Below are 11,705 nucleotides of genomic sequence, written 5' to 3'. Positions count from 1 at the left end.
TGCCTATTCGTTATACATGTCCTTATAGATTGATTGTTTTTGATGGAGATACCTAACATGCTCCTATGCACGTGCTATCATTGTGTACTAAAGTGTAATTTGTTATTTTCAGCCTAATGCATTATCTCTTTTTTTGACAGGTAATGCATTATTTCTTAGGTATCACTAAGGAGGAACAACACAAAGACGTGAATTGATACCGGCAAGTAGATAGATATTTTTTGTTTTCTAATCAATTGGACACAACTTTAGTTACTTAAGAAAATCATCCCACCTTTATATTTGTGCACAACATCACTTATCATGTTGTTTCTCGTACGGCATTGTGAAAGATTTCGTATGATTTCTTGGTGTCATCGAGTGTGTGTATGGGGTAATTTATTTTCTCCCGTTGCAACGCACGGGCATGTTTAGTATATAAAAGGGAGATGTGCTCTCTCAACACAAAATCCACATTCATACTCCGTTCAGTTGGGAATATCCAAAGCGGGGCCCACATGTCATCCCAGCGAAACGCCCAGAGGAGAAAAATATCTCTCCTGGATCAAGTTAAGTTGGAGAGCGATGGCGACGACCGCATCGTGTCCTCCTCCTTCCGTTCTCCTCCCCGTTCGCACCACCACCGCCGGAGCGCGGTTGACTTCCGCTCACGGTAGCAGAGCCAGCCACGCGGTCACCGCCAGCGGCGCCGCACCCGCACGACCACCGCTGCCGATGGGCATGGCGAGGGCCCTGCTGCCGCAGCGCGCGCCGCTGCTCCGGCGGCTCCTCATGGCCGGCGCGCTGGCCGCCTCCTGCACCTGCTTCCTCCTCGTCCTCCAGGCGCAGGCCTCCGTGCCGCCGCGCTACGACGGGTTCGCCTACGGGGTCGGGGCCGCCGCCTGGAAGGACGCCGTGCTCGTCGAGGCCTTCCTCGACCCGCTCTGCCCCGACAGCCGCGACGCCTGGCACCCGCTCCGGCTCGCCGTCGAGCGCTACTCCCCGATGGTCTCCCTCATCGTCCACCCCTTCCCTCTCCCGTAAGATCGCGCCGCGCATCCGCCCCTTTGGTTCCTCTCTCCCCCCTCTCCTGCTAGCGGCTGCTGCTCTGATTCTCTGTGCTCCACACTATGGGGACTGTATCTTAGTCTTGGTGTTCAACTCCGGTAGTTTCGATATACTGCTAAATGTAAAAAGATAGCGCATTTGAGCAGTCTCCTGCTGCACGGTTACATGGGATTGTCTCCTGAGATTGCGAATTCAGGCGATTGAAATCTCATCTGAGTATGACTAGCCTGAGTGAGCCAGCAAGTGATTCCATTAGTTATAACTTGGTAGTAACTTTCGGGAATGGAAAATTTGTGGGATTGTCCTCAAGTGATGTGTACTCTGGCTGTTGAGATTGATCCATGGGAGAAGACTAGAGTTACAGTAAGATTACAGAGAGGTATATTGCCACTGATTACATGTGGCAGAACGGATTGTGAATGGTTGTCAGATATTTCTGGAGATGGCGTATAGCCAATAGTCCTGGCATTGACACTCTAGAATTTGAGAATTGGACTGCATCTTCCCTAGTACCTGCCCCTGTTTCATAGGCCCTTTATGGCTTTACGATTTAGATGTGTGCTATTTGGTTCAGATTTTGGTCCTGTTGGTCTCGCGATATTTATACTGAACTTGAACATGTAAAATTTCATTGGCTGGCGTCAGTCACAAAAAATAGTGTGATTGGCCTTGCATTTTCACTTGATAGAATCTGGCACCAATGTGATTCTTATAGCCGAAGGTGCTATACACCTCATTCTAACACCATTTTACTGTGCTGCAAAACTGCAGGTACCACACCTATTCATACCATGCCTGCCGTGCGCTTCATATAGCTAACAAGTTGAATTCGTCATCAACCTATCCGTTGCTGGAGTTGTTCTTCAAGAATCAGGTCCGTTGCATTCTTTAGTTTAACCCTTAGCCTTTGTTATGATACTTCCATCATTGCAACTGCTATGTTGGTTTATCATTTACCCATGCAAGTTCTTTTTCCATAAATGGGTAATGTTTCTCCAGGGGTGTGTCATCAAATACTAAATGATTTCAAAATTTAAAGTTACATAACCAATTTGCAGCATTTCCTTTTGTAGTTTTTTGGTATCCATGTGTGTTATTTTATTTTATGATATGCCATACTCTGTTTCATCAAGGAATCATAGTCAAGTACTCCCTCTGTAAACAAATATAAGAGTAGTGATCTAAACGCTCTTGTATTTCTTTACGGAGGGAGTAATAAATAGGTATATAAGTGCATGCTTTACGTGGGTTTGCACATCTGTGTGCTCCAGGGTTTGCCAATATGTGTGCAGAACGCATATGAGAACCTTCAAAGCTTTTGCTCTGTTTGCTAATATCATGGAGTGTGGCCTTGCACATCCGTGTGCTGCAGGGTTTACCAATATGTGTGCTGAACACATATGAGAACCTCTAAAGTTTTTGCATAGTTTGTCAATATCCTGGAGCGCCTGACCGATGATTTAGCATTGTCACGCTCGATTGGCAGATTCTGTCAGAAACCGATTAGAACCTGGAAACCAGTTTTAGGATCTACGAAGTAGTCTTACAAAATCATGGTTTAAGCTGGAACACCGCAAAATAGCAAAAACACAAGCCAGCCAACACCCACCTTGCCTGTCCTGACAAGCAAGAAGGCAAGCGAAACATAATACCACCTCAGGAGCACTAGAGTTGTGCACGCAGGGTACTTTGCCGCCATCCTTTTCTGTCTCATACAACTCTTGCTAACACGTCTCGAAATTGACACACATGCAGGGAAAATTCTCCAACCGCGCGACATCGTCAATATCGAGCACTGCTGTGACTGGTGAGATATCAAAGATGGCGGCCCCGGTGGTTGGCAATTCAGTCTCCGAGTTCCAGTCGGGCTTCAGCGACATGAGGTCGGACATGGCAGCGAGGGTTTCTTTCAAGGTCAGCTTTACTTGTCGCATCGAGTACACTGTTAGAAATTCTAGCTTCAAGCATCTTATCTTGAATCTTTTGTTGTCGCTACCATTGGATAAAACCTGTCTGATCTACGGATCCATTGCTGCATTCTTATCAGTATGGGTGCACGAGAGGGGTGGCCGGCGCGCCGTTCTTCTTCGTGAACGGTTTCCTTCAGCCCGGAGGCGGGTCGCCCATCGACTTCAGCACGTGGACCAGCATCCTGGAGCCCCTCGTCGCGCATCACGGTCAGACCATCGAGATGTTCACTTCGGTGTAATGTAAGCATTGCAAGCCGCCTTTTATATGTTGGAACCAAAGGATGGCTGCCAGCGGCTGGCTATTGTACAGACAGCAGCCCTGTGTGTGTAAAGCGGTCGACAGTAGTATCCTCTTTGTTCTTCTATGGAACCCCGCGCCCAGATGAGAACATTATATACATACTCTTTTTACTGGTTAGTGATTTCGGAACTCATCTGATCGTTTGGCTTTTATAATCAAGTGTTTCACCACCATCGTTATGACCAGCGATTTTGGACGTAGATTGATGGGAAATCAGTTTCGTTTTCGGTGTTGCTAATGGCCGATCAATCAGCTGTTCCAGTTTTTAGTGCCACCTCAGGCTTATGGTTTGCTTTGGGGTCCTGTTCTCTTCCGTCAGTCTGTCGCGCGCTCATTCGATCGGCGCGGCTGAGTTGTTCCCTGATGGAACCTGAACCGAACCATCAAGAATACTGTCTTCTTGCCGTCGCGTCCGAGGATCTGACCGTGGCTGGTGCCTGGTGACGTTGTGCCTGGCTGCCTGTCCGTCCACGGGCACCGACCGGCGCGTGTCGTGTGGCCGACGGGCGCTACCATATCGTATCAGCGCCGTCGACGGTTTTCACGATAGGACATCTGTAGCTGGCATGGCCGCTAGGATCCTCTGCAGTAGCGCACCATGAAGTATAGTCACTGTCATGTGGACCCGGCCCCACATGTCATCCGCACTACAACATCATAGAGTACTGCAGAGGATCTCAACCACGTTTCGCCGGGGTTCATGTGTCGCACTGAAGGAGACCAGTGCTGGTTAGATGGTGGTTCCTGGGTCAAAATCCCGTTCGACGCTTCCTCCCCTCTCATCCTATCCAGCATATCTTCCCGGTTCGCAAGATCGGATTGTGCCCTTTCTTTCTCTATATAAATGTTAAAAGTCTTGCATCAAATTTTTGGCCATTCCCATTGAACGCCCACATATTTCACGTGAAAACAGATAAATTTCCATACTTGTGTAGAAGGATTTGCCATGTTCTAAAGTGATAATTGTCATGTAGTGTACCTTGAATACAGATCAAAAGCAAAGACATAGGGTATTATCTCTATTAGAGGGCTGAACCTGGGTAATTCCCATCGTCTGAACCTACTTTCGGCCACGTTCACCACCATACCGAGGACATCGTCACCCTTGTGCGGTCGACGCAACAAGGAGCACCGGCCGCCATGTGCTCGTCGATGTGCGCTATCATGCAGGCCTTTTCCCCTGTTGTCACGTCGACAGGCGATGAGCGCCGCCAAGAGACCATGTTATACGTATTGACCTCGTGCGATTAGTTCCTTGACATCAGTCGTTTGGAACGACATACGCAGTGTCGCTGACACCGACGCCGGCGGGCAAGCACAACCGCAGCCTACTCTGCTACAGAATTGATAGCACTCCCCACCATAGCTAGGGTATGGTTCTTAGATCTCAGAGTTTTAGAGATACAGAGGAGTATTACAGCAGGGGAAAGAGGCTTGGAGAAGAAGAAGATCAGAGGATAAGATCTCAGTGGATACAAATGATAATCGATACCCACACCTACACACGCTAATATAGCTGAGTACGATGGGTCGAGCCCTCGACCCATGGACGCAGGCCCAAGTCTATTGGTCGTTGCACTCCCCCCTCCTTAAGGAACAACTTGACCTCAAGTTGTAGGAAGCTCTGTCAGTGCACTGGACCACTCCTAGGTTGCCATGGCCAGCGGTAAACCTGACCAAGCGATCTTGTACTGCTTGCGTGTGCGTCCTCCGACGCGCACCTATCGAAACGCCAGGACTTGCGCGGGCTTGGATGATGCTGCCAGTTGATGCACATACTGAAGCTCCTCTAAAGTAGTGGTACCACCACTTGGTGGTGTGGCAGGCTTGAGCAAGGAGACATGAACCACATGGTGTATCTTGCTAGTTGCTGGTAACTGAAGGCGATAAGCAACGTCACCAATGCGCTCCACAACCTGAAATGGACCAAAATATTTGAAACCCAGTTTGTGGTTAGTGCGACGAGCAACCGACTGTTGCATATATGGCTGAAGTTTCAGATATGCCCAATCGCCTGGTTGAAACACCCTCTCAGAATGATGCTTGTCTTCCTGAGCTTTCATGCGGTATTGAGCACGTTGTAGTTGATCACAGATAAGTGCAGTCATGGCATTCCGCTCTGACAACCAAACTGTAAGATCTGTAGGTGTATCTAACTGTAGATTTTCCACACCAAATGTCTTGGCTCGTAACCATAGAGAACTTTAATGGTTGTATGTCCAAGAGCAGAATGGAAGTTTGTATTGTACCAGTATTCAGCTTGTGAAATCCACTGGGCCCACTTCTTGGGTGCAGAATGCACCATACACCTCAAAAATGTCTCCATACATTGGTTTAACTTCTCTGTTTGACCATTAGTCTCAGGGTGATTTGCTGTACTCATGTTCATCTTAGTGTCTGTGAGTTTACAAAGCTCCTGCCACACATTGCTAGTGAACAAGGGATCTCTGTCAGTGATGATAACTTTAGGAAGCCCATGCAGCTTATAGACATTGTCCAAGTATGCTTGAGCAACAAAGAGTGTAGTAAAGGGATGGCATAGTGGTATGAAATGACCATATTTGCTGAACTTGTCAATGACCACCAAGATTGTATCATATTTTTTGCTCTTGGGAAGACCACTGATGGAATCCATACTAACCATATTTCAAGATTCTTTAGGTATTGGAAGAGGGCTTAACAACCCTAGTTTCTTGATGTGTTCTGTCTTAGCTTGCTGACAGATAGAACATGATTTGACAAACTGTTCCACTGATTGCTTGAGAGCAGGCCAGGAAAATAAAGCTTTCACTCGTTGATATGAGGCTTGAACTCCAGAATGCCCACCAATGCCACTAGAGTGCAAGGAGAGAAGAATCTCTTGCTGAGCATCCTTGTTTGTTCCCAACCGAACTCTCCCTTTGTGCCTGATAATTCCTTGCTGTAACGAGAAACCATTGTTATTACTTCAACTAACACTTAATTCAGTGAGCAAGTCCTTTGCTTGAGGTTCTGTCAATTAACCATCAGCTACTACTTCCAACCACTAGGGTGTGCCGTAATATAAGGATACTATTATAGGTTGTGTTTCCACTCTTGAGAGAGCATCTGCAGCACCATTTTCCAACCCTTTCTTGTACACCACACTGTACTTGAGGCCCATAAGTTTAGCAGTGCTTTCTATTGAATATGGTTGGAAATTTTCTGGTCTTGAAAGTGTATCAGACTTCTGTGATCAGTGCTGATGGTAAAGTGATCATGTTGTAGATAAGATTTCCACTTCTCCATTGATAGTAAAATAGCCAAACACTCCTTTTCATAAGTGGAAAGTCCATGTGCTAACAATACCCACATGTTTTACTGAGATAAGCAATAGGATGCCCTTGTTGCATCAGAACTGCCCCAATACCCACATTACTAGCATCTGTCTCCACTATGAAGGGCTTATTGAAATCTGGTAATGCTAACACTAGAGCAGTGATCACTGCAGTCTGTAATTGCTGGAAAGCTTCTTGATTAGTAGGAATCCAGACAAACACAATGTTCTTCTTTAGTAGACCAGTCAAACTTCTACTGATGATGCCATAGTTCTTGATGAATTTTCTATAATATCCTGTGAGCCCCAGAAATCCTCTTACTTGTTTAACATTAGTGGGAACAGGCCAGCCTTTGACAGCTTGCACCTTAGCAGGATCAGTGCTCACTCCATCCTTGCTAATCACATGGCCCAAATACTCCAATTTCTGCTGAGAAAAGGAACACTTACTCATCTTCACATATAACTGGTTAGCAGCCAATAAGTAAAAAAAACTTCCTTAAGATGCTTCAGATGTTCTTTGAATGTAGCACTGAACACCAATATGTCATCCATAAAACATAACACACTTTCCCTGAGTAAGGGAGCCAAAACAGTGTTCATTCCAGTCTGAAAAGTAGCAGGTCCTTCAGTCACTCCAAAAGGAATAACTTTAAATTCATATAACCAATTATGCACTTTAAAAGCAGTTTTATGCTCCTCCCCTTCCACCAGTCGAATTTGGTGGTATCCTGCTCTCAGATCTAACTTGGTGAACCAAGTAGCTCCTGCTAGCTCATCCAATAGTTCATCCACCACAGGCATGGGATACTTGTGTTTCATAGTGATTGCATTCAAATGACGATAATCAACACAGAAACGCCAAGTGCCATCTTTTTTTCTGACCAAGGGAACAAGAGAAGCAAATGCACTAGAGCTTAGTTGAATAATGCCTTCTTGTAGCATAGTAGCAATCTATTTCTCTATCTCATTCTTTTGGATTGGATTATATCTGTAGGGTTTGACATTGACAGGTACAACACCAGGCAACAGAGGAATTTTGTGATCAGAAGTTCTATGTGGAGGTGGAGAGGTAGGTTCTGAGAACAAATTCTTGTGTTCAGCAAGCAATTTCTGTACTTCTTCAGGCACAATTTCAGTCTCTGGTGAAGTATCAGATATATGATATAGCTGAATGATGTGATCAACAACGTCAGTATGCAGTAATCCTTTTAGTTCTTGTGCTGACAATTGTTTGCAATCAGTTACAGTCTCAAGAATTCCTGTCAGTGTTACTTCTGTATTTCTATAACTGAATTTCATAATCTTCTTGCGCCAATCAACCCACATGGGACTCATGGTCTCCAGCCAATTCATACCCAAAATGATGTCATAATTATCCAGTGGTAATGCTTTCAGTGATGTAGTGAAACTAGTACCCTGACACCACCATTGGAGTCCCAACACTTGTTTAGTGCAAGTTAACAAGCCCCCACCTGCCACTCTGACCGAAGTTGGGGCTAGTTGCTCGACAGGGCACTGTACTTTCTCCACTAATTTCTCACTGATGAAGTTATTGGAGCTATCAGAGTCAATCAAAATAAGCAGATGAGTCTTCCCTATCATGCCTTGTAACTTGATACTCTCTTTGCAAGAAGTTCCACTCACTGCTTGTATAGACAACTTCATTACTATTTCTTCTGTCTCAGAAGCAGTATCATTGTCTTCCCTGGCAGGTGTCTCATCAAAATTGTCTGGAAGTTGTAGTGCTGATAGCAATTCCTCAATAACATGTATCTGAATGGATGTGGGACACTTGTGATCTGGTCCAAATTTCTCTCCACATTTGAAACATTCCCCTCTGGCGCGTCTACGAGCCCTAAGATTATCAATTTCTCATAGAATTTCCCTTTCTCTATGGTTTTGTGATCTCCAGGAGCTGACCCAAGTAATCCCTAGTGAATATACGGTTTGTTCTTCTGCCTGGAATCTTGTTTGACTGCTGATCGACTTGTATCCTCTGCGAGCCATGCTTCATGTGTTTGTGCACAAGAAAATACCAAATCCATAGTTACTGGATGTTGTAACTTAACAGCGACTCTTATCTCCTGTTTCAGTGCTTCCATAAACCGATTGACAAAGAATGTCTCATCATATGAAGGATTGTACATGAGTATCTTGTGCATATGCTCCTCAAAACAGTGAGCATAATCAGCAACTGACCCTTCCCGGCGCAACGCGAAGAATACATCCATTAACCTGGAATACTTATTCCTATTGAACTTGGCAAAAACGGCAACACATAACTGAGGTCAGGAGTCGATTGTGTGCATAGCTTCATAGGTCTGCAACCAGAGAGCAACATTGCATTGAAAATGCATGGTAGCAAAATCAACCCATAGATTCGCCTGGACAGAGTACATTCTGAAATATTTCTCACATTGTTGTTTCCGCCATTTGGGATTATCACCATCAAACTTTGGAAAATCAAACTGAGGAATGCGAGGACTAAATCGAGAATGAGAATACTGTGATGCTGAATTGGGCGACACTCCGTGCTCATAAATTTCATCAGAAAATTCCTCATATGTTTGAAAGTGATGGCTGGAATGCTCACCATGGCCTTGGGCAGATCTGTTGTTACGTGGTGCCTGCATCTCTGCGCCAGTCGGATTCCCTTCATTGCGCGGCACCTCCACCCATAGCCCTCCTGCGCGCTGCTGTGGTTCTGGCAGAGTAGGTGTTGTGACCGGCGCTTGTTCCAGAGACGAGACGCGTTTGAGGACCCCATTGAGGGAGCGCTTCATCTCGTCTACCACTGCATCTAGCCCACTGTCGGCGATGAGAAGCCGCCCCAGCGTTGCCTCTGTGTGGTCGAGCAAGGCGGTGGTGGTCTGTGCCAGCGCGTCGAACACCTTCGCCGAGGACGACGCGTAGCTGTCGACGGCGGTGCGCAGCTCCTCGATTCCCTTGCCGTTGTGCGCTCCGGCCTCCGAAACGGCCTTGCTCTGCATTATGGTTGCCTGAATCAGCTGTTGCATCTCCGCGAGCGTCATCTCCGCTGCCGCCATGCGTGCTGAGGGCGTCGGTTTGTCGGATCTCACCATGGTTCACCGCCGGTTGTCCCAACCCAACTCAGGTACACCGAAGCGTTTTGCGCGAATTCCCTGAGGAACCACACCTTTTGTTAGGAATTAGGGGTCAACGGCGGATCAAATCACCACATAAAAAATTTGTTGCGGATCTGATGAGGCTCTAGATACCAAATGCTACAGAATTGATAGCACTCCCTGCCATAGCTAGGGTATGGTTCTTAGATCTCAGAGTTTCAGAGATATAGATGAGTGTTACAATATGGGAAAGAGGCTTGGAGAAGAAGAAGATCAGAGGATAAGATCTTAGTGGATACAAATGATAATCGATACCCACACCTACACATGCAACGGCTAATATAGCTGAGTACGATGGGCCGACCCCTCGGCCCACGGACGCAGGCCCAAGTGTATTGGTCGTTGCATACTCGCCTAGTTGTGGCAGCGCCACACCTGTCATAGTTATCGATGACCGCGTATGGCATGTGGTGCATGACCATCACGAGTGAGCTGAGTGGCAGCATGCCCGATCCGAGGAATGCGAGAAGCGCAGGCAAGACAAGGTGGACCGATACTTTGGAGTGCTCTCGTGCGTGGCTGATGCGCTCGCACAGTTCATCCATGGGCTCCTCGACGCCTTGCTGCTAGGTTCTCCCGTACTCACGCTGGCTCAGCTCTACTCTACACACCAAGGATGTGTATGGGTCGCCTGCATCTATGGCTCAACTGGGCCTGGATGCGTACGGGGTAAAAACCATGTTGTGCAACTTGTTTGGTCTCTCGTATTGCTATCAGCAGTTCTGTGTCTGGTGCCTGGACATCTGCATGTGTGCTTTTGGGATGATTAGATGCAACATAAACGGTTTGGTTGTGTGCAAAGTGTCGTTCTGCTCGCCCCTTTTAAATGCAGTGAACTTACCACCAGTATGCACATCAGCAGGGGGACCATGACGAACACAAATGAGTACAACATATTAACACATTAGAGTAAAGGCAGTCATTACCACATAGTATGCACAAATCCAAAGGGGGGTTGAAGACAGCAGGGGCATCCGATGCCTCTCAGAACATCAGCAAAATAGACAACTTTTAGACCAAAACATAGGGATGCCCCTGCACAACATCAGCAAAATAGACTAGTGAAGTCGTGCTTGTGGCATCTGTATGATTGTACCTGCATATCATGGAGTTGCCGGGATTGTAGATCTGGACCTTGAATCCGATGTTTGACAGCTTGAATACGAGGAGGTTGTAGAGCACTATCTTGTCCTTCAGGGTGAAGTACTGCAAGCTCCTCCCTAGTACGATATGCTTGTTGAACTCTTAGACCTAGACCCACCTGTTGCAAACTGTGTTCAGCAAGAGATTGACGACGTGTGGAAGCTTGATGTATATCCAATTCTTCATTACCGGAAGAAAAGCCTTGGGGATGACGAACAAGGTATATCACTAGTGTCATGGATCATCAGGTAGAACAGATGTGGCATCGGTTCTACTATCTCATGCCCAATCTCGGGCATCACTACAAAAAAAGACACATCCGTGACATTTTGGGTCGAACGAATTTTTTTCCTGTCATACTTATGACACTTCTATGACGATAATTGTGAGAAAACCCAGTATCATCATAGATGTGGTGGGATCCTACTTCTATGACAAAAAATCATGACATAAATGAGCTTTTTGTCCTGGGCGGGCCGGAGAAGCAGCTGCATGACATTCTTTGGGCCGTCCATGATGAAAAAAAACATGGTAGAAGCGAGGGCGAGGAAAATTTCGGGGAGTTCCCGGTTACGGTGGGTGGTCGGGGGCCGAGCGATGCGTGTTTATCTCGTACACATACGCGCGTGTGTGTGAGGCGTTGGGCTCTAACTGAACTCGAGCGAGGCGTTGGGCTATAACTGAACCCGAGTGATTGCACTAGCTACGTTACTGAACCCGAGTGATTCCTTCGCTACTGCTGCTAACTGAAGCATATCGAACCCTGCTGCCTCGTTCCCTTGGTGAACAGTGAGCATTGT

General features: G+C 46.6%; 1 protein-coding gene across 1 annotated transcript; it reads left to right on the top strand.

Annotated features, from left to right (window-relative positions):
* The first annotated feature begins 549 nt into the window (after positions 1–549).
* On the top strand, positions 550–3,473 carry LOC119311387. The gene is made up of 4 exons (XM_037587025.1): positions 550–1,019; positions 1,819–1,921; positions 2,803–2,961; positions 3,095–3,473. The coding sequence occupies exons 1-4, from the start codon at positions 565–567 to the stop codon at positions 3,254–3,256; spliced, it is 879 nt and encodes a 292-aa protein (XP_037442922.1). The 5' UTR covers positions 550–564; the 3' UTR covers positions 3,257–3,473.
* The last annotated feature ends 8,232 nt before the right edge of the window (positions 3,474–11,705 follow it).

The sequence above is a fragment of the Triticum dicoccoides genome, chromosome 5B, assembly GCF_002162155.2.
Source record: "Triticum dicoccoides isolate Atlit2015 ecotype Zavitan chromosome 5B, WEW_v2.0, whole genome shotgun sequence".
NCBI lineage: Eukaryota > Viridiplantae > Streptophyta > Magnoliopsida > Poales > Poaceae > Triticum > Triticum dicoccoides.
Note: the sequence above shows the minus strand (reverse complement) of the source record. Positions and strands in the feature narration are given on the sequence as shown.